Source organism: Heloderma suspectum, chromosome 4, assembly GCF_057233095.1.
Source record: "Heloderma suspectum isolate Gila_16-S chromosome 4, 16-S_ref, whole genome shotgun sequence".
Classification (NCBI taxonomy): domain Eukaryota; kingdom Metazoa; phylum Chordata; class Lepidosauria; order Squamata; family Helodermatidae; genus Heloderma; species Heloderma suspectum.
Genome location: NC_139461.1, coordinates 104,084,163 through 104,104,452, shown reverse-complemented (window position 1 = coordinate 104,104,452; position 20,290 = coordinate 104,084,163). Strand labels below are relative to the sequence as shown.

At 43.7% G+C, this 20,290-nt stretch overlaps 1 protein-coding gene across 5 annotated transcripts in view; it reads left to right on the top strand.

Moving 5' to 3' along the window:
• Positions 1-1,327: 1,327 nt before the first annotated feature.
• Positions 1,328-20,290, top strand: part of E2F3 (E2F transcription factor 3) — a 29,809-nt gene continuing 10,846 nt past the window's right edge. For 2 of the 5 annotated variants that reach the window (XM_084850147.1, XM_084850152.1), the window contains exons 1-2: positions 1,332-1,826; positions 19,630-19,741. In XM_084850147.1, coding sequence (XP_084706273.1) covers positions 1,485-1,826; positions 19,630-19,741 — 454 coding nt within the window. In that variant the 5' untranslated portion in view covers positions 1,332-1,484. Of the gene's footprint in view, positions 1,827-2,460; positions 2,689-14,434; positions 18,054-19,629; positions 19,742-20,290 lie in introns of those variants that run through there. The other 3 variants (XM_084850149.1, XM_084850151.1, XM_084850148.1) reach the window with 3 other exon arrangements.

The window sequence follows — 20,290 nt, the reverse complement described above, 5'->3', positions numbered from 1 at the left end:
CCTCAGGCAGCAGATGCTGAGGGCCAGGGAATGGTGGTGAGGTGTTTGAGGATGGAGCTGTGTAGTGTGCCACTCAGCTTGCCCTCCACTCCCTAAGCTAGTTTGCTGCTCTCAGGTGTGATGAAGGACACTGTCCCATTGCTAGTGTTGAAATAAGGTTCAACTGCCAGTCCAGTCAGCTTTTGTATGTGGAATGGGGGTGGGGCGGAGCTGGTTGCTGGTGGTGCCATCTTGTCCTTCACCTCAGGCAACAAAGTTTCTTGGGCTGGCCCTGCCAGTCAGAGTTTGAGATACCTAAAATAACCATAAAAACAGGAGGAATATGGACACTGAAAAAAAGAAGTCTCTGTTGGCAGGTCCCCTTTAGACTGTCTTCTTCGATGCCATATTGTTTTCCTAAGTTCCAGATTCAGTGCAAGGGTATATAGCCACAATGCTTTTGTCTGTATGACGTGCCTGTGGAAAGATAGATATTCAGGGGGGAAATAGATGTTAATAATTTTAAGGTTGATGTTTTTATTACCTGGGGAAATAGAATCGGGAGTAGAAAATATTTATAATTTAAACCCAACAAAGCCGCAATTTGGTTTGTTGCTTGTCTTGAGTAAATAACAGTTTATAGGGCAATAGTAACAAGTGTCTGGAAGTCCACATTAATTCTATAAGCCATGACAAGTTTAGACAATGGTACTTTAATAAAATGTATCTCTAAAATGCCTATAATCTGCCGAGGTCAATTCTGCACCCGTTCAGTCACTTTTGTGTCCAGATCCGGTGGATTTGGTCGATTCTCTTCTTTGACGGGAGAGATAAGCACCCCATCTCTTTGCGAAGGCGTTCGGAAACGCGGAAATCCCAGTAAGTGTCAGGCGAAGAAGAAAAAAAAAGGGGGTTGGCTAACGTCCGGAATCCCGGCAGCTCAGAAGGGAATCCCCCAACGTCGCAGCCAATAGAAAAACTCTATGCAAAACAGGGCAACCCGGCGCTTCCGCAGTCCAATCAGAAGCTACCAAAGTGTCGAAGGCTCTCTCGATTGGGTGACCCGGCGGAAGGAGCAGGCCAGTGAGACAGCGTTCCAGGCTTGGCGTGGCGAAGGGGCCTGGTTATGCAAATCTGATTTGAAAAGCGGGCGGGAAATCTGAGTTTCGCGGGAGGCTCTTGGCGCGTAACCCCTCTCCCTTCCCTTCATTCATTGTCAGCGGCAGCCGCTGCTGCTTCCTGGAGCCATTTTCCAGCCAGCCCCACACAGCGGGAGTGGCCGTGTTCCATCCGCCGCATCTGCCCGCTGTGCGGGCTCGTTCCCCTTAGCGACGTCGCCTCCTCGAGCTGCAGCCCCTCCGGTACCCCCAGCCTGGACCATTTTGAGGCGGGCGCGGGCATTGAGCAGTAAAAGAGCCAGGAAGGCCCGGGGGGGGGGGGGTCGGCGGCGAAGCGAGCGGGGTGGGAGGAGACTCCGCTCCTGGTGCAGACCCGCAAGGGGAAGGATGCGAAGGAGACTCCAGCCGCACGGCCTCGCCGCACGGCCGGCCTCGCCTCCCATGGACTCCGGAGTGGCCCCCGCGGCTGTCGCCGTCAGCCTCCCAGCCCGCTTCGCTCCCGCCGCCGCCGCCTTCATCCAGATCCACAGCAGTTCCGGGGCATCCGCGTTGGGGGCGCCGTGGGTCTCCTCCTGCTTTCCCGGGGCTGCTTGTGGCGCGGCGGAGGGCGCCCGGCCCAGTCTCGTGGGCGGCGGCGCCGCCGCCACCTCCTTGTGCTACACCCCGCACGGGCCCGCCGGGCGGACGGTGCTGCTGCAGCCCGCCGGTGAAAGTGGAGGCCGATCCTCGGTAATTCCTCCTTGCCACTCTATGTGCGTGCGTGTGCGTGACGGGCGCAGCCCTCCTTCCCCACCGGGGGATGGGGCTGCTGCCTGAAAGAGGGCCGGGGGCGCCGCGGGGACGTTTGTGTCTGGGATCGCCCCTCTCGCCACGAACTTTTCTCCCCCCCCCCTTTTCTGGCTTCCTCTGGCCCGCTTGAAGCGGGAGCCACCGTGTCTGGGCGACGGGATGGTTGGGCAGAGGGGGCGACAGAGCGGAGCTAAGAAGTGGGCGCCCTCCGAATTCGGGGGGGCACTGGGGGAAGTATGCCCCCCACCCCCCGCGCTCTCCCTCATTTCTGGTGGCAGGAACAAAGAGAGCGCCGGGGCCGGCGCTGCGAGCGGTGTCTCGGGCTGGGGTAGCCCGTGGATTGGGGACTGGGCGCGCGGGGGTGTCGGCGTGCGCGTTCGCGAGCGCGCCCCGGATCTGGCCTGGCCCCGGGGATGGGGTTCGGGGTCTGAATAGACAGCATGGCCGTGGGGGAAGGGGGAGGCTCTCTGTCCCGCTGGTCTCTTTTTCGCTTCACCCCCGGACTCGGCGGTGACGTTTCGCACACGTGCGCCGAGGCCGCGTCTGTGACTGGGAGCCGGGCGAAGGAGGGAGAGGGAGGGAAGGAGGGAGTGGGGGGGGCGCTGATCCGAGTGGGGGGAGGGGGGCACGCCAGATTCTTCCTCTGGCCTGGGCAAGCACGCACAGGAGCACCCAGACCCCACAGGGTGTGCGCCCGGGTCTGGCTCTCTCTCTCGCACACGCAGACACGCGGCCCTTCCTGCTTCTCAACTCTTGGAGCTGCCTGGGGGCACTGTTAGGCTCGGAAATGCCCCTGCAGCAGGTAGGTTAGGGAAGACTGTGGGGTGTGTGTGTGTGTGTGGAGGGGGGAGTTAAGGTAATGGCTGCAATAGCCGTCCATTTAAGTAAGGATATCCTACTCCCCCCAGCAGGGATTCCCAACATTAAAAGATTGTCTCCCCCCCGCCTGGGGGGGATATATTAAGTTGGGGCATTGGGTTACCAAAGAAGTATCCCCCTTCATTTTCTCCATCTCGTCCCTCAACTTAAATAACCGTTATGGGGTTACCCTTTCCCCACCCTTCAACATGTTTTCCTTCCTGGCTGTGCTGAGTTTGGGCCTCTCTGCCTGTCATTGGAGAGGACTCCCTGAAAGTTGGACGGTTCAAGTAACTGCTTCAGGCCACCGTTGTCTGTGTGCCTCTTTTTATTTGAAATTGCTTCATGTTTTGGGGTGACTGTGTATGGGGTGAGGTTGTGTAGGTGTGGGGCTTCAAGCTGAAACTTTCTTGCCTGAACTCTTCTCTCCCCCGCTCCCCTCGCCTGTTAAGTATAATTTGATTATAATTTCTTTGCTGATAACATGGGGGGGGGGTCACCTCTGTGAGGAAAGGAGAACTTCTTTTTAGTTGGAAAACCCTGTTGTGTTAAAGCTAAAAACTGTGGGAATGTGGTTTGGATGTTAGAGAATAATTAAGTTATTGCACCCTCCCTGCCTGCTGCCTTCCTTATGAAGCTCTTCCTGGAGGCTTTTTCATACCTACTTGTTACAACAAATATACTTGTCATAGGAGTTGGTAGTTCAGAAGTAAAATGAAGTTTGGATGACAACATAGCAAGAAACTGTGGCGGGAGGCAGTGGAACAAAACCATTTTTCCCCTCTCCCTTCTAGCTGTGCAAGGGACCCTAAGCCTACAACTAGGGCACACAAATAAAATGGGGAAACTAGGTGTGGTCTTGAACTTCTGGGCAGCCCTGTCTTGGGCCTTGATTCAGAAGTATTTTCTGATATGATACTGTTGAATTTGGAGTCCTTCCATAGGTTCAGTCAGAACACTAAGCAAGATTTATCCTAATAGGGCTGAAAGGTTCTTGATAATGTGTGTGTATGCTTGTGGGAATGGCCACTTCTACCCCTTTGCCCCCCTCCCTATACCATACTTTTAGATGATCAGGCTACTTATTTTGTATGATTTAACACTTGAACCTATTTTTTAGGTGAAAAAGCTACTGTTTGTGTCCACAACATGACTGGTTTCTTGATCATATCTGTTTTGTTTGCCTTGGCTATAGTAATTACTCACTTGAGGGAAGGCCTCTGGCCAGGCTGATGGGGTTGAAAGTTAGGGAAAGAGGAAAGACAAACTAAATACTATGTGTTTAGTAAATATCCAGGGATGGATTGTTCCATCATCTTGAAACTATGGCTCCTTACTTATAAGCCAAGTGAAGTAAACAGCTTTCATATTAAGAGTATTTTAAAAAAGTAAATCATCTGTATGTCTAGCACTCTGAAAATTCAGTTTTAAACTTTTGCAATAAGAATAAAAAGAACATGTGTATGAAAGAGTAAAATAAAATAATGGGCATATTCTGTAAACAGGAGAGTGGTCATATAAGCTTCTGTCATTCAAAGAATATACCAAAGATTTTTAACTGTGTGAAGGGTTTTGGAGTGGTGGGTTAAGGCTTTAAAGAGATATCTTGATGACAACCAGATGTCTGCCATAGTACAGGTATATAATTTGGGATGTTTAAAGTTCTACCAAATAGTGTTGTATCGGGAAAGCTGATTGCCCAGTTGTCTTTCTGAATAGTATCGGTCCAGTGCAAACACATCATGTCTGTCAAGTAGCAGATCACTAACTCTGTTCTAAGATTACCTATTTGTAATATGGAGATTATATGTGGGGCTTTTCTTTAATTTGAAGAAATGTAAATTTATATTCATGTGGCAGCATCTACAAGTGTAGTTATTCAACTAACAGATGTACAATTCTTGTTTCTAAAGCTGCTTCTGTTCATGAATAAGTTTTGCTGACAATTTCTGCTGTAGACAGCAGTTACCTAGGCCCTTACAACGACGATGTAGGGGGCCACTCCAGTACTAGAAACCAATTTTTGGAGTGAAATTTTAGAGCAGTCATTTTCAGACTTCCCACCACTGGGGAGCTCTTTCTGGGTCATCTGTCGAGGAAACTCTGTATTGCAGAAGACTTTAGGTCATGTGCCAGTGTAATGAAGATTAATATTTTATCAGCTAATATAATATATATTACTGGGGCATTATTTCCCTGCCTGGTGCTTTACCTGTGTGTATCAGTGCCTGTCAATGTACACTAGGAAAAAATTTGACTCTGATTTTTTTTATACTTTTTAGTGATAGTTTCAGTTTGACTTTATGCAAATGTACAGATGCTGGAAAAACCGTGTGTGGACTTATATGCCCTTATCAGACTATGGACATCCACATGGAGTCGTAGACATCTGTATGGTTATCACTTACTGGATCAGGAACTGTGGGTACAAACAGGATATGTGTTGGAATTCACATTGAATGTGGATCCATATTTGAATGTGTATCCATGTTCTGGTGCAACTACTTGTGCCTAAATATCTTTTTAATGTGTAGTTAGAGACAGATTAGGTCAAATACCTGTGACAATTTCAAATTTTAAACTAGCTAGCTAGATGCAGGCATAGTTTATATTCTATCAAATCAAGATGCATATGTATAACCGTGCCAGCAGTATGTATTCCTTTCTAACTTAAAAGTAATGGAGAAAATGAATGTTTGGTGAAGTTATCTGCAAATACTGTTTAGGATGTTAAAAAATCAGACAATTTCACACAGTGTTACTAGTCTGCTTGCACATGCATACCAATATTTGTAGCACTTCAGCAGCCTAAAATTGGGCAGGAAGGGAGAGTTAACTCTTAAATTATACAAAAGCTTTCTTGCCTGGATACTTGTAGACCATCAAGCAAGTGGCTATGTTCAGGTTTGTGTTAAACGGGTGCATAACTCCCAAGAACCTATAGGCAAAGGAATATTATTACTTTTATGGCTTCTTGCAGGTCATTTTAGTAAAGAGTAGGTTTTTTGCTCATCAGTAACCTTGATATAGGTGGTGTAGACAGATCTGAGATCTCTGCCTGAATGATTAAGGGCTGAGAGGTCTGAAGGTTAATGATTAAGTATCTCTGGGGCAATTCAACCTAACCATTGCCCAGTTAAAACAGTTTCCAGCAGCAAGTATCTCTTAGATCTGTGATGGCAGAGAAGATTATTGTTCTTAATAGCAGCTTGATTCTCTGCCAGCAATTTGAATGGGGGTGCATTAGAAGGACAAGTTGTGTTGTGGCCTCTGAGCCATATGCATTCTCAAATGTGGGTAGTATCCTGAAAGGTGTGTTAGGGGCTTGTGAAGTAGCCAGGGTTGCAGAACAACCAAAATAAAGCATCTGTCAATGGGATTCATTTTGATATCAATGGGCGAGCTGGAAATGAGTTGTAATCCAGTTTAAAAATACATACTGAACTTGTGGTGGAAGAGGGCGACAACTACAGTTGGCCTAAAAATGTTAAATCTAAAGTGGCCTCAAAAGCAAGCTAGAATTTGTTGAGAGAAGTGTTTGTATTACAAACTGTCAAGTTACAGACCTGTGTCAAATGCTGGCTCCTGTCCAATGAAAGTTAGTTGTGCTTAACCCCTATTTAAATTGATGGGACTTCTTAATTACTTATAACTAACTTGTCAAACTGATTTTTAGTGGGACCAGCATTTGGATTGGGGTACACTGCCTGTGCAGCTTACAGCTCATGCCTTCTGAATGTTGACTCAAAGTAAAATCTGTAGTGCTTGCTTTGAAGTGAGCTCGCTTAGAATAGCAGCCTTTACATTTTTTAATTACCTGCTTGGAGTTGAAGTAGATTTGAACTGCTGTGGGGGAAATGGATGCTAAAATAATCCAGTGTAAGTAGTGCAACATTGATAGGTTTACTTTAAATTAGTACTTTTTTCTTATTTGGCCTTGATGAGGTATTTTAAGTGGGAACACTAACTACAGGTTGGTAAGTGCCTCTTTAAGGGGGCTAAATCTTCTTAACACAAACTCACCTTTGTTGAGTTCTGTTGGCTCTTTAATAAAATTAACATAGGAAGTTGACCTCAGTACATATGTGAAATGAGAGATCGGGTTTGTTTTTAAATTAAATGCATGTCATGGCTTTCCTTGGAATTAAGCATTTCCATTTCCACCCTTAAAGGATATCTGGAATTCCAGGAAACAGAATGATGATTTGCAATTTGCATATAGTAGCTAAGGGGAAAGCCTTACTGAAGTGAAATAATGGTGAAAAATAGCAGCTAATATGAGTGTGTGTCTAAAAGACAAGTAACTTGCCAAGGAATGGCAGTAAATCCATTAACAATTTCAGATAGTGAGAGGGATGGAAATGGCATGCAAATTAGTCACCATCACTATATTTCTCCTGGAACACTTAAACAGTACAGGAAATTTTCGCTTGGGTATGGAACATATGTATTTGGTGGTTCTGGCACCTAAGCATATTTAAGGTGCAACCCTATGCACGTTTTGACAAAAAAGTCCTACAACTCCCAGCATGCCCCAGCAAGCCATGCTGGGGCATGCTGGGAGTCATAGGACATTTTACAGTCTGTACATGCATAGGATTGTGCTCTTATTGTATTTCAGGGTACAGAAGTAGACATACATGATGCTTCTCAGTCAGAGAGGTAGCTGTTTGTTGTAGCAAAAACAAAGTCTTGTGGCTGATCCATAATACATCACCTTTTTTTAGCTGATCAGCATGAAATGTTTTACTTTTTTCTGTTCTCAATGCTTTTAGTATAATGCAGATGTCTTGTTTTGGTACTGATCTTCTCCTTTCTCCTTGAAAACCTTTGGAGGGCTCCCAAAGCACAATCTTACACCTTTTAAAGTGAGCTTAGTTTTATATATTTTCATTCTTGACAGTTGGGTTTTGAGTTAGTTTGGGAGCTTGAGAAGTTGATCAGGTTGTTGAAGGGTTTTTTTTTTATGGCAGATCAATATGAGACTGGGTGTTGACTTCAGCAGAGCTGAGGAAAAGGCACTGTGAGGAAAAGACACTGACTGCTTCTGTAAATGGCTTTTTAGCAAGATACGATCTTGTGCTCTTCTTCTGTAAATCTATTATGTCGATAGCCTGTTAGTTGATGTTGGGTTAGAATGCACTCTCACACAGGCTTGGGAGGCTTGGTGGGGCAGGGGTAGGTAAGGTTCTTGTGTCTGAAGGATCCTCCATACTTTGAGTTATAGACACACGTGCCCTTTTTAACTAATGTGGCGTGTATTATATACTCTGGAGCCAGAGTATAAAACACAAAGTCTCCCTTAGTCTGACTGCTGGAATAAATTTCTACTAGTACAAAGGAGTATTTGCCAAATGATGAAGTTGATTTGGTAGGGTGTTAAAAAGTATTTTAGTCATTTATTTATCTTTTAATCCTACCCTTCCTCTCAGGAGTGCAAGGCAGAATGCATAGTTCTCCCTCCCATTGCATCTTCACAACAACCCTGTGAGGTAAGTTGGGCTGGGAGAGAGTGAGTGGCCTTAGGTCACCCAGTAAACTTCATGCCCAAGTGGGGATTTGAACACAGGTCCTAGCCCAGTCTTCCTTAAGCTGGTGCCCTCCAGTTGTTTTGGGCTACAGCTCCCAGCATTCCTGACCATGCTGGCTGAGGCTGATGAGAGTTGGAGTTCAAAACATCTGCATAGCACCAGGTTGAGGAAGGCTGTCCTAGCCCAACACTTTAACCAGTGCACCATGAAGCTGGTCTTAAACTTTCCTAAGAGAGAGCCTGATTTCCCTTTCTAAATATATCTAAGCACATTGCAAGACAAGAGGAATAAAGATAAATGAATGATACCCTTTAGAAGTAAGAGACAACTGGAGTGAAAGGTATGAGACAAGTGGAAGTTACTAGTGCCCTGTTCCCTGACCATATTGTCCAGAAGAACGTCTATTGATTCCAAAGTAAGGCTTTCATGTAAGTTCATCTCAGCCTCACTTAGGGCTGGAAAAAAGTTCTGAATTCCCATATGCTAAAATCAAGCTTTTAGGTCCTAGCATCAGTTGTGAAATGGTGTAGGTGTGTGGTTTGGAGCACCACTAGTGCAAGGAAGTGAGAGAAGCTAAAATTTTGAGGCTCCTAAGATCTATCTGTCTTCAAGCTTTCCAAGAAGGGTACTACATTAGGAATGTATTGATCCTATGTCTGCTTTTTGTGCTAAGTTTTATACTCTGAGTAGACTCCCCAGTACATGTATACTCTGTCAATTGTGAAGATGTATCCAATTGTAAATCCATTCTTTAATCTCAACAGTACACTGAATCAAAAACATCAGAAGGATTGAGTCCCTGCTTTCATCTGTTTTAAGGTGAAAATGGTAATGTTCTGTACATGTGTTTACTTCGGCAGTATTAGAACACACAATACAGTATTGAACTGCTCTTAATTGTTTGTCTGTATGGAATACTGGGAGCGCTCAGTGCATCACTTCAAAATACACAGCCTCAGGAAAGCACCATTTCACATTTAGAGGTTAAGCCCACACAGTGCTCAGTTCCTGTCTAAAGCCATTAAAATATCCTGCGTTTTGAAATTCTGTCTTTATACTAGTAAAGTTGTGAGATCAGCTAAAGCACACTGTATTGTTGTTTAAAGAGTTGTTAACCTATAGGTAGTGTAACTTAAATTGGTACAGTTGAATAGCATGCAGAAGCTAAAACTGTAGCCAGCGTGGATGTGCCCTTGGAAACAAAGCCCATGACCAAGCAGGGCACCTTATGAATATGTAAGCAATGGCATATATGCAATAGGGTCTTTCAAAGGGCTTGCTTCATATTCTTGTATCAAACCTCCCAAATGCTGTTTCACTCTGGATCATTGCAAAATGTGGTCTGCGCCATTCCTTAAGAACCTGTGGTAACTGTCTTATCTTTAGCTAAAGGAAACTTGATTTTAGCCTGAGATTCAATTAAAACTGAAAGATTCAGGTGATAGGTGTGTCCCACTCCAGAAATTAATATATTCTTTTATTTTTGAAGTTAAATGTCAAGGTTAAAATGAAGAGTCTCTCCCATATGTCTTAGTAGCTCGATTTTCGGCTGGAATACTTGTCTTTCATTTCATAGAATCACAGAATCATAGAATAGTAGGGTTGGAAGGGGCCTATAAGACCATCGAGTCCAACTCCCTGCTCAGTGCAGGAGTCCAGCCTCATCTTGAATGCCTCCAGCATGGGAGAGCCCACTACTTCCCTAGGTAATTGATTCCATTGTCGTATTGCTCTAACAGTCAAGAAGTTTCTCCTGAAGTTCAGCCAGAATCTGGCTTCCTGTAACTTGAGCCCATTATTCCGTGTCCTGCATTCTGGGATGATCGAGAAGAGATGCTGGCCTTCCTCTCTGTGACAACCTTTCAAGTTCTTGAAGAGCGCTATCATAGCTCCCCTCAGTCTTCTCTTCTCAAGGCTAAACATGCCCAGTTCTTTCAGTCTGTTTTCATAGGGCTTTGTTTCCAGTCTCCTGATCATCTTTGTTGCCCCCCTCTGAACCCTCTCCAGCTTGTCTGCATCCTTCTTAAAATGTGGTGCCCAGAACTGGACACAGTACTCCAGATGAGGCCTAACCAGTGCTGAGTAGAGGGGAACTAGTACTTCCGAGGATTTGCAAGCTATGCTTTTATTAATGCAGCCCAAAAGAGCATTTGCCTTTTTTGCAGCCACATCACATTGTTGGCTCATATTCAGCTTGTGATCGACAACAATTCCAAGATCCTTCTCACTTGTAGTGTTGTTGAGCCACGTATTCCCCATCTTGTAACTGTGCATTTGGTTTCTTTTTCCTAGGTGCAGAACTTGGCATTTATCCCTATTAAAGTTCATTCCATTGTTTTCTGCCCAGAGCTCCATTCTATCAAGATCACTTTGAATTTTGTTTCTGTCTTCCAAGGTATTAGCTATCCCACCTAATTTTGTGTCATCTGCAAATTTGATCAGCATTCCCTGCACCACCTTCTCCAAGTCATGAATAAAAATGCTGAAGAGCACTGGGCCCAGGACTGAGCGTTGTGGTACCCCGCTCGTTACCTCTCCCCAGCTGGAGAAGATCCCGTTGATAAGCACTCCTTGAGTCTGATTCTGTAGCCAACTGTGGATCCAGCTGAGAGTTGTTTCATCTAGCCCATTTTGAGCCAGTTTGCTCATCAGGATAGCATGGGGCACTTTGACGGAAGTCGAGGTATATTATGTCGACAGCATTCCCACAGTCCACAAGGGAGGTTACCTGATGAAAAAATGAGATCAGATTTGTCTGGCAGGATTTGTTCTTGACAAATCCATGTTGGCTTCGAGTAATCACTGCATTGTTTTCAAGGTGCTTACAGACTGATTGCTTTATAATCTGCTCTAGAGTTTTCCCAGGGATTGATGTCAGACTGACTGGTCTGTAGTTCCCAGGTTCTTCCTTTTTACCTTTTTTGAAGATAGGGACAACATTAGCCCTCCTCCAGTCATCTGGCACTTCCCCTGTCCTCCATAATTTCTCAAAGAGAATAGACAGTGATTCTGAGAGTTCTTCTGCCAGTTCCTTTGATGCAGCTCATCTGGCCCTGGAGCTTTAAACTCATTCAAAGTAATTAGGTGTTTCTTGACCATATGCCTATCAAGCTGCAATCTTGCCCCTTCAGCCTGTACTTCGCCTTTGCTGGGGGATCATAGACCCTCTTTTGGGAGAAGACTGAGCCAAAGTAGGAAGTGAGCACTTCTGCCTTTTCTTTGTCATCTGTTATGATTTTGCCATCCTTATTTAATAGTTGAACCACCAGTTCTTTCCTCTTTTACTATGTACGTATCTGAAGAAAGCCTTTTTGTTGCTTTTAGCATCCCTCGCTAACCTCAGCTTGTTCTCAGCTTTAGCCTTCCTCATGCCATCCCTGCAATTCTGGGCTACCTGCCTGTACTCTTCCTTTGTTGCTTGGCCTTCCTTCCACTTGTGCTTTTTTGTTTTCAGGTCATCTCTAAGCTTTTTGTGAAGCCACATTGGCTTCTTCTGTTGTCTTCCACCTTTTTTTCTTGTTGGAATTGTTTGTAATTGCGCCTTGAGAATTTCCTTTTTTAAAAACTCCAAACCCATCTTGCACTCCTTTTCTCATTAGAGTCACTGGCCATGGGACCTTCCTCATTGTTCTGAGTTGATTAAAATCAGCTTTCCTAAAATCCAGGGTACGGTTTGGCTACACTTGGCTTTTGCTTCCTTTAGAACCAAGAACTCAAGTATAACATAGTCACTTTCCCCCAGGGTTCCTGTAACTGCTCTTTTATCCATTAAGTCATCTCTGTTGGTTAGAATCAAGTCAAGGATAGCCGATCCTCTAGTTCCTTCCTCTACTTTCTGTAGGAGGAAGTTATCCGCCATACAAGTCAGGAATTTCCTGGAGGGGCCATGTTTTGCAGAATTTGTCTCCCAACAAATATCGGGGAAATTGAATTCCCCCATTACTACTACGTCATGCTTCCTTGAAACATTGGCTATTTGCTCTTCAAAAGTTTCATCCTTGTCTTGTCCTTGATTGGGTGGCTGGTAGTAGACTCCGACCACCGTGTTCCTTTTATTCTTCGCTCCATTTATTTTAACCCAGATGCTCTTGATGGGGCTACCAAGCTCATCCTCCTGTATTTCTGTGCAGAGATATGTATTTTTAACATATAGTGCAACCCCACCTCCCTTTCTGTTCCTCCTGTTCTTTTTGAACAAGTTATATCCTTTAATTGCTGTATTCCAGTCATGAGAGTCATCCCACCAAGTCTCAGTTATACCTATCAAGTCATAATTTCCCTCCTGTATTAAGAGTTCAAGTTCATTCTGTTTGTTTCCCATACTCTGGGCATTAGTATATAGACAACGAAGACCACATGCTTCATGGTCTGGCTTTCTTCCTACATGTTTGTGAAGACTATTATTGGGTGCTATTAGAGCTGTTCTCTCCATTGCGGTTCATGAGCCTTCATCCACTGTTACCCCCAACTTTACATCTCCCTTCCCCGTAGGATTCAGTTTAAAGCCCTCCTGATAAAGTTCTTCATGCTGTGGCCAAACACGTTCTTCCCACCCTTTGTGAGGTGCAACCCGTCTCTTGCCAACAGCCCATCTTCCAGGAAGTATAGCCCGTGGCCCCAGAATCCAAATCTCTTTCGTTGGCACCACTGTCGTAGCCATTCACCCGGAATATTTTTCTTTCCATTTCTATCCCTCTTCTAACTACTGGAAGGATGAATGAGAAAACTATTTGGGCCCCCAAGTTCTTGAGTTTCCTTCCCAAAGGTTCAAAGTCTGACATGATTTCTTCATAGCTCCGCTTGGCAGTATAATTTGTTCCCACATGGATGAGAAAAAGGGATACCTGTCGGTGGGCTTTATGAGTGCAGGCAACCCTTCAGTCATGTCTCTAATCCGTCCTGGAAGGCAGCATACCTGGCGAGTCCACAGGTCTTTGCAACATACTTGGGTTTCGATACCACGCAGCAAGGAGTCTCCCACTACTACTACTCTTCTCTTCTTGTTGTTGTAGGCCTTGGTTTCATCTTTTCTGCTTGACTGACCTTCAGCCGCTTCCTCATTCTTACGCAGGTTCCCCTGTAATTCTTTCTCTGCGGGCTGTCCTCCAGTCTCATCCTCAAGTACCTGGCAATGGTTCCATAGTTCCACTGCTTCCACTGGTACAGAGTGTCTTCTAGTTCTTCTGCTCCTAACTGTCACCCTTCTCCAAGGAGTATCCTCTACTGCATTTTTCCTCACCTCAGCATTTCCCTCTTCTGCCTCAGCTTGCTGTTGCTCTTCAAGCTTCTGCTCTTCACTTTGCTGCTGTAGTTCCACCATTCTGTCCAAGAACTCTTTGTGTTTTCTTATTCCCTGCAGGGTTGACAGTCGCCGCTGTAGTCCTCTTACTTTATCTTCCAGCAGCGTGATCAACTTGCACTTGTTGCAGGTGTAGGCCATGTTGTTCTCAGGCAAGAAAACAAACATGGCACACACCTTGCAGGTAACCACCACTGGAGAGTCTTGTCCTTCCATAGTCTCTTTTCCCTTTTTGTGTCTAGCTTTCTGATTGTTCTAGAGTAGACTGTGCCTGGTCCTCTACTCACTGGAGGTTAAAAATGGAGTCCCACTGGTATGGAAGTGTGTGTTACAACAAAAATAAATTTTAAAAAGTTTAAAATAAAATAAAAATATTAGGGGCCTCCCCTGCCGAACTCCCTGGCCAACTCCTGTTTGCTCCTCCTGTTCACTCGCTCTGATCGCTTGCTCTCTGGGAGCTTGCTTGCTTGCTTCTATAGTCCCTAGACCAGTTTCCTCTGCTCTGCTGGGGGGCGTGAAACAGATTGAAACTTCCCGCCCACACAGCTTCTGGGACTACTCAGTCCACACTCCCTCCAGTTGGAGCTCTCAGGAGCACCTGGTGAGCTCACAGCCACTCACAAGGAAAAGGACAGCCCCCTGGGCGTACTCCAGCCCACGTACCTATTTGCCTTTGTCTGCTTTGTCTCTCCTTCCACTGTAACTCCCCTGGCCAACTCCTGTTTGCTCTCCCTGTTCGCTTGCTCTCTGGGAGCTTGCTTGCTTCTATAGTCCCTAGACCAGCTGGAGCAGCTTCCTCTGCTCTGGTCTGCTCTGCTGGGAGGTGGGAAACAGTTTGTGTAAAGATCATGTTTGTGTAAAGATCTTTAAACTACTACACCAAGAGATGACCCAAAATCTGTGCTTGAAATTTAAAAAGTCAGTTGACATGAGAGAACGTCACACTTAAGAAAAGGGGAAGATTTAGCTTATAATGCATATTTATCATTGCATTCTTTGCTGTATGATTTATGTCATCTTTGGAAAGAATTTCATGTAGGTGTCCTGTCAAAAAAGTATTTAAAACCAAATGTTTGATTTAAGATACACACCCTGTCCCGCTGCTTCTCTTGCCACAATTTCCCGTTCTCTGTAATGACGTGCAATTTGTGACGTGGGAATACAGCTGTGGGAAACAAGAGCCTCTAGGAAACACTGTCACATTTTTTGAAGGTTCATCTTGGCGAGAGTAAAACACTGTTAAGAGTTCTGCATGTCTTTCAAATACTTCAATTTCACAGGGAAGTATCTAAGGCTATATTAACCTCTGAGTAGATGCGCATAAGATTATGCTGTGAAACTTGCAATGTAGAATCAGGATTTCAATTTGAGTCATAGTAGTACAGCTGTAAATGCTAGGTTGCATGATTTCTGGAGACAACTGGATGACATTTGAAAATGTCCTGTACTTAAAATGGCTTCTGTCATATCTCGGGAGCCATTTTAGGTGCCTTGAGTTTTGTCAGGTGTTGCCTCCCTATGGAAGATGTCAATGCCTAACTGTATTTTGGAACCTTCTTCAGATTGTTGACTTTTAATGCATAAGTTACTTGAGGGAAACTACGAGTTATATATTTTTTTTAGGTATTTAGAGGTATTTAAATATTTTAGAGGTAACTATGAGGACAGGATCCAAGGAGCTCGCTAGATGCGCATAAGTGTTTGTGTGTGCACACTGGGGCTTCGGTTCTTTTTCATCATGGCTCATTGTGCTGTGTTGGCAGTTTGTAAAGTTCCCTGAAGTTTCAGGAGCAGCTTATTGGGCTGCATTGGGGGCTGCTAACAGGAGGGGCCCCTCGGTTTTGCTGATTGCACAGATGCACCTCATTTGACACTTCGGATTGTGGCATTAGTTCAAAAGATGTAATGTGTCATGAATCCTTGGGAGATTTTAAAAAACTAAAGCAAACTTATATGCATTTCCCTGGTAGTAAATCCCATTGAACTCAGTGGGGTGTACTTCTTAGTAGAAATATATAGAATTGTACTGTAAGTATCATTAACAGGATTAAATGTAATTATTGTCTTCTAAGATACTTACTACAAATTCTTATTTCAGAATTTGTGGTTATAATCATCCCTAACAGTCTAAATTGTTGTTTAAGGGCTGTTAAAACATGTACTGGTAATAAAGATAATTTTAAGGATTCTACGTCTAAATGGAGCATATGTCAGTAATGAAGCTGCCTCTCTGATACTATTAACAGTGAAATGGAATAACATATCCCTGATGTTTAATGATTCCTTAGACGCAGAAGGCTTTTGCTCAGTCTAGTCTCTATAAATGTATATGTTATGATTAGCAAAGTAACTCTTTGCCTGACCCCTCACAGTTTTCATGCTTGACACAGTGTGATTTAGTGCATGGTCTTTAACTGTTGGTCTTTAACTGTTGGTCTTTAACTGGAGAGACCTGGGTACAAATCCCAGTTCAGTCATGAAGCTTGCTAGGTGACTGTAGGAAAGTCACTACCTCTCTGCTCACAGGACTGTTGGTGAGTATATGATGAAATAACCCATATATGCTTTCCTGAGGTCCTTGGAGGAAAGGCAGAATACAAATGTGCTTCTTTCAAGGAAAAGAAATGACATTTTAAGGAGTATTTGTCTTTTATTAAACAAAATAAAAATAAAATAGATTTTAAAGACAAAGTTTATTGTAGCTTTTAATAAAGAGCAGTAAATCCACATTTAAAGGTTATCTGAGTTTTGAGGCTGTCTCATGTGCATGGGGATAATATTTGAAAACTTCAGGTGTTTGAAAAACTGGAGGGTTGTGTCTTCAATAGATTTTAGTTGGTTTAGTTTATTTAACTTCACTGTAAGAAGTGAAGTACCATTCGGTACGGCTTATGTTCCATTTTGGATTTTATAATTTGTAATGGATGGAGGGTATTGGCCATTATGGAAGACATCAATGGGTTGGATCCAGAATCTGCTTTCCACAAGAGGAAGGTACGTTATGTGAGAGGAAGCATTCTGTTCAGGGAAGGTTGGACCACCCGATTTGGGGGGATCCTGTCCCCATACCACAACTCACTCAATTCAGTAGCATTTTCAGGAAGCTGGGGGGAGGGGGGCTGCCATGGAAAGGAGGGGCCTGGGAAGTACACTACTGACACCACAGTTAATCCAGTGTAAATCTGGATCCAGTTCAGTGTCTCTAACAATAATAGCAATGCTTGTCTCAGGTAAGCTTTATAGTGTTGAACATCTGAGTAGTTGCAGGCAAGATCTTTGAGTAAATAAGTAGCTGCTAAAATTCCTGTTGCTATCTACAAGACTTGTCTATGCGCACTCTCAGTGCATAGCTGACAGTGCTGTTTTTAAGGACTGAGTCACTACTAAACCTCCATATATGACTCAGGGCAGGTTGTAACAGATCAAGGGTTTGACTCGATGTGGATTTTAAAAGTAAATTAGGAAAAAGTCTCATATGCCAAAGCTGAAATTCTTCCATTGCCTGCCCCCCGCAATACCATCTAAACTCAAAACCAACAGCCAAGTCAAATAAAGGCTTAAGATAATTCTGGAAGATGCTGAAGATTTGGTCTACTGAAGATTTAGTCTACTAGGAGAAAAAAAAAATGATTGTGGAACAGAACCGTAACAGATGGTAGTCCACATACCTGAGCATAAACATTCACATATGCCCAATCAACCCTGAAGGGTGCATGTTTATAATCGGGTATTTATCTCCTTAAACTTATAAATAGTAACTTCCTTGGTCTTTGCTTCCAGATATTAAAGAATTCCCTTTAAATGCTTTTGTCATAACTATAGTGCTCGTGCCAGTGTTTAAGTGGGTGTGCGATGGAAAGAGAGATTTGCTGTCAATTTGACTAGTGGGTGATCTCTCTGAACTAACTGCTTATATCAGAAGTATTCGGCATTATAACAAAGTTTAACTTTCATGGTGGCTCTTTGCAAGCTTCTCACTTCAGCATACCCTCCATCTTACATATACAGTCTGATCCTCTTGCAAAGTCAGAAAAGTGTTTTCATTTTGCTGTGTTAATTGTCAGAGTGGTATTGCAATTGATTCCTCCACTTCAGTCAAATGTTAAGACTTCGTAGTGAAGGTGTTTACATGGCCTCACAAAAAGAAGTCTAAAGGGATGGGGTCAGGTCAGTCGTCTGACACCTATTAAGACAGAAGGAGTTGCCTTTATACCAAGGCATACTGGACTTGTTCTCTCTAGTCTAGCACTGGCAGTGGCTATTCACGATCTCAGGCCACAGGTCTTAGAAGTTCTACAACCTGATACTGCTTTTACCAGAGGTGGGAGGAACTGAACTTGACACCATTACATGCAAAGCAGGCTTTCTCCTCTCGAGCTGTTGTGCCTTTCTCTATCCATTTTCCACAGTAACTTTGATGGAAGTGGCAAGGTTGGAGCTCTGTCTTGTGGGAGGACTTCTGGCCTCCAGGACAAGAAAGTAAGTTGACTGAAAAGTTTTGGTAGCATTTCAAGGCAGTGCTTTTCTACTGAGGTCCATAGAAATCTCTTAGGGTTGGAGCCAACGTTGCATGAGTGGAAGTCCACTCGCACAGAAGGACTTCCTGTCTTCTCCCCTCTGCATCTCCCTGTGCATGCACCAACTCTGCTCTGGAGGGTTCCCTAATCCTCTGGAGCAGATTTTGGGGGGAGAGTGTGGAGGGCTGCAGGGGGAGTGGAAATCCATTCCACTAACAGTTTTTCTCCTACTGATGGTACACCACCATTGGATACAACCCTTAGCTAATGTATGTCTAGTAATCTAGGTCAAACTTAAAAACCTAGAGTTCCTTATAGGCCGTGTGTGATTTTATTTTGTTTCGGGCCACCAAGATTCATTATTTACACTGCTCTTATATGTTTCACACATTGGTGTTGTGCTACACTGGTCATACATTCATGAACATGTGATTTTGTTTTGATGTGTCCTGTACTGGCTGAATGTGGCTTTGTTGTGTACTATGCTTGTTCATATTTAGTGTTTATCCTTTACATGACTAAAATTGACCATATTTATTTATACTATTTATTGGATACCATATGACAGAAATTCCTTAAAATATTAAAATAAAACAAGTTAAAACAATTGCAGTGCAATAAAATGCAGCAAATAAAACAACTAACCATAAGAGGTATGGTGGAGGCTGTCATATCAAAGTTGGCTTGTTATAACATGACTACTGTTCTTATCTAGCTGGTACAACATTTTAACTGTTTCTGGTATACATGGATACCCTTTTGGAGTTTTATAATATTGCTTAGCAAAGTAACTGCACTTGCATGATCTGGAAATAATGCTAACGTCAGCACCTACATCGGTTAGATGCCTGCAGAACTTTATCTGTAGCTGCCACATGGGAGCTTTTTAACATACCAGGAAGTAGTATATTTGGATGAAGAATTCAACAGAAGCAACTTGAGTGCCTCCAAAAAGCATCATTGGGCCTGACCAAGTAACCCAGTTAGAATGCGTTGTAAGAATACTATGATGGGTTATTCACTTATTATACACCTCACCTGCTGTGTTCCATTTGTGAATCAAAGAACAAGCCAGTGAAGTGCATAGTCAGACTAGAGTCTTTCCAAAAATCTTTTTTGCTGTGCCACTGGGAAAGGAGTTAGTGAACTCCTTTCCTTTGTCTTGGCTTGTATGGAAGAAAATGGCTGAGCTGCATAACAAGGAAGAGGGGAAACCTTTGTGATCCTAGTCTGTGTTGCAGGCCAGATCATGGCCACAGGCTGTCAGTTGCATGCCCTAATCAATGTAGGAGAATGCAGGCTTTCAGCTTCAAGCATGCACGTGTTCCTATGTCAATAGAAATTCCATTAAAAGATAGCGTTTTTCTTCTTCGGTATCAGCAATAAAATAAAATCAGTATCAACAGGTACTTAGGATGTTAGGAAAAGGTAATTATCTGGCTGACTTCCTGATCATTTTAATTTCTGGGTCTTGTAAAGCTGAGCTTGATCCTATAAGGTTGATTTTGCTCTTCACAAGAACTCTGCTGTTTTCACAGGCAAAGAGAAGACTGGAACTAGGAGAAAGTGGACAGCAGTTTCTAGCTGAAGGATTAAGAACTCCAAAGGGGAAAGGGAGAGCTGCAACTAGAAGTCCAGATAGTCCAAAAAGTAAGGAATCTTTTTAGTTAAATGTATGGCAATGGTCTGTCAGAACTTCAGAGCTTTGAAAACTTCTGGTTTTGAGTCACACACCCTCCTTGCAGTAAAACAGCACATGAGCAGCAAAGGCATTCCGTACATTCTGAGGCAATCCTTCTCTCACTTAATTTAATCAAACTAAAATTATGAGTCTGTGGTCTCACAGTGGTTCCTGAATTCCCCTATGTATGTGAGAAAAAGCTACATACTATCTTATTAGACTCAACCACTGATCAGTTTATTATAATATTTTAACCACTACTGTGAACTCATCACAAAGTTAAACAATTTCTGTGCTAAGAATGTTGAAATTCTGCTCTGAGTAAATTTACACATATCTACTCTTCATGATTTTGCTTCCAAGTTCCAGGCTTGAAAACAAGGCAGAGGGATAAGAAAGGGCATGGAGATCTTAATTGGAGTGGCTAGCTGGGTGGAAGCGAGAGGTAGGCCTATGCATCATACCAAATTTTGGAAGCTTAGCTTGAACTCCTGAATCTAATTCTGCATATATTTTCA